The sequence below is a fragment of the Oryzias melastigma genome, linkage group LG17 (assembly GCF_002922805.2).
Source record: "Oryzias melastigma strain HK-1 linkage group LG17, ASM292280v2, whole genome shotgun sequence".
Classification (NCBI taxonomy): Eukaryota; Metazoa; Chordata; class Actinopteri; order Beloniformes; family Adrianichthyidae; genus Oryzias; species Oryzias melastigma.
Window position 1 is genome coordinate 6100945 of NC_050528.1, and position 1936 is coordinate 6102880.

The 1936-nt window shown below is 39.6% G+C and overlaps 1 protein-coding gene across 3 annotated transcripts in view; it reads right to left on the reverse strand.

Annotated features, from left to right (window-relative positions):
• sntg1 (syntrophin, gamma 1) overlaps window positions 1-1936 on the reverse strand; it is a 187382-nt gene that overhangs the window by 47482 nt on the left and 137964 nt on the right. For all 3 annotated transcript variants that reach the window (XM_024274265.2, XM_024274264.2, XM_024274263.2), the window contains 3 exons: window positions 1069-1171; window positions 495-577; window positions 196-326 (listed from right to left, as the gene is read on the reverse strand). In XM_024274265.2, coding sequence (XP_024130033.1) covers window positions 196-326; window positions 495-577; window positions 1069-1171 — 317 coding nt within the window. The remainder of the gene's footprint in view (window positions 1-195; window positions 327-494; window positions 578-1068; window positions 1172-1936) is intronic.

The window sequence follows — 1936 nt, forward strand, 5'->3', positions numbered from 1 at the left end:
CCAAACCAATAAAATGCTTTTCTTGAGCTCATCATGAATAAATACGGTTATGGGATGTTAATGAAAACGTTACATTTTCATTACACGGTTTACAAATGGTTTCTCCAGCTGAAAGTGACAGATGAGCGTCGAGCTGCTCCGCCGACTTTGTAAAGTTTATTTCCGTCCTCTTAAGGATGCGGCCCAGCTGCTCACCTGCAGGTGTCAGAGCCGGGCATGTACTGCGACAGGTGTGAGTGCAGCAGAGGAATGAGGCGCAGGTCCACCCATCTCTTCTCCCAGCGGAGACCTGTGGATGTGGGCCAGGAGGAGCAGGACAGCGTGTCCTACAATGCAAAGCACGACTTAAAGCCTCCGTTTCTTACATAATCGGCTCCAGAGCTCCGCTTCTGCAGCTGCCGTGGTTACGTCAGAGAACGCCGACAGTTGCGTGGAAACAAGTCGCTGCTTTGGTAACTAAAGAGACGGCTATAGACAGTAGCAGAAGTGAATACCGTGTTGTTAGGATGGTAGTTCAAGTGCAGGCCGCTGTCGCACAGAGGAGAGGAGGTCCCACTGCTCTGATCACTGGGGATGCCTGAAAGAACCACACAAAAAATAAAGATGATCAACAGACGCTCGTTACTCTGCTGGTTCCTGCAGATTTGTATTCAGTTGACTCATTGGACGGCCAGTCATCCCGGCCTACATCCGCATATGAAAGGGTTTTACGCCGGCTTTCATGTGTGATGAAGGGCTCAAGCTCTCCCAAGAGAGAGCAATCAATCGTGCAACAATGAGCAGTTCTTTCAGTTACGTCTTTGCACCTCCAGTGAAGTTCAGGAAACGTCTCTCAATTTCACTCTTGAGCAAAAAAAAAAACATGTTTATCTTCAACTTGAAACCACCAGCAAGAAATGAAAGAAAGAGCAGCAGCTGAACTTCCTCCCAATCTTTGTCAAAGTGGCTTGAGTTGATTGTTTCCAAGACAACCGTCTCTAGAAAGAAAATAACACCTGCTAAAAATACTCGCGTTCGATAATCTTCCACTGCATTAGCCGTGACGGGCTAATGCTGACGGACTCTTACATGTGCAGTCCTCACACAGGGGCAGCTTCAGGAACGCCGGAGTCTTCTTCAGAAACGACACGGTTAACGTCACTTCTTCACCCGCATTCCTCAAAACCTGAACCTGAACAGAGAACTGTTGTTAGTGTGCAGGATGTGTTAATAACTGTGGAAGCATTCAAGGGTGTTTTTTGTTATCATTTTTGTGCTCATTTTTTGAGAGTAAAAAAACAGGCTGAACCTCATCTGCTCATTTTATCCAGAAACATTACAGAAAACAGGTTTCAAATGGAGTTTTTCAATAAATATTGACAAATAAATCCACCTGTTCTGAGCTTTAAGGTAGGCAGGGACCGTCAATAAAGTACACAAGAACATCCCAGACCAACAATAGCAAATTCTCACTTACTCTGAATAAATAATCTCAAAACATCAAAAGTACTATCATTGTTAAAACAAACTCCACATACATTTATAAAATCACTCTTTCTCTTAAAATGAACCAGCGTTTTCCAGTAATGCAAGTTGTAGACGCGTCCTCTTCTTCTCCCTTTAGGACTACAACTGTACAAGTCTAAATAAATATCTCAAAGATTTAAAAACATATTTTGAGAAACAGAAAAAAATATTAAAAGTTAAAAATTAATATCTCAAAAACATTAAATTGTTGTAAAAATTATTCTTAAAAAATCTCAAAAACAAAAAAAAAAAAATATCTTGAAAATAAAAATATATGAATTCTGTCTACCTAAAAAAATTAAAAGATATTATGTCAAAAAATACATTTTTTTTCAAAAGAAAAGTTCTTGAACTTTATTTAAAAATATCTTAAAAACATGAAAAATAATATTAAAAACATCAGATTACTTAGAAAATTATATTAAATATA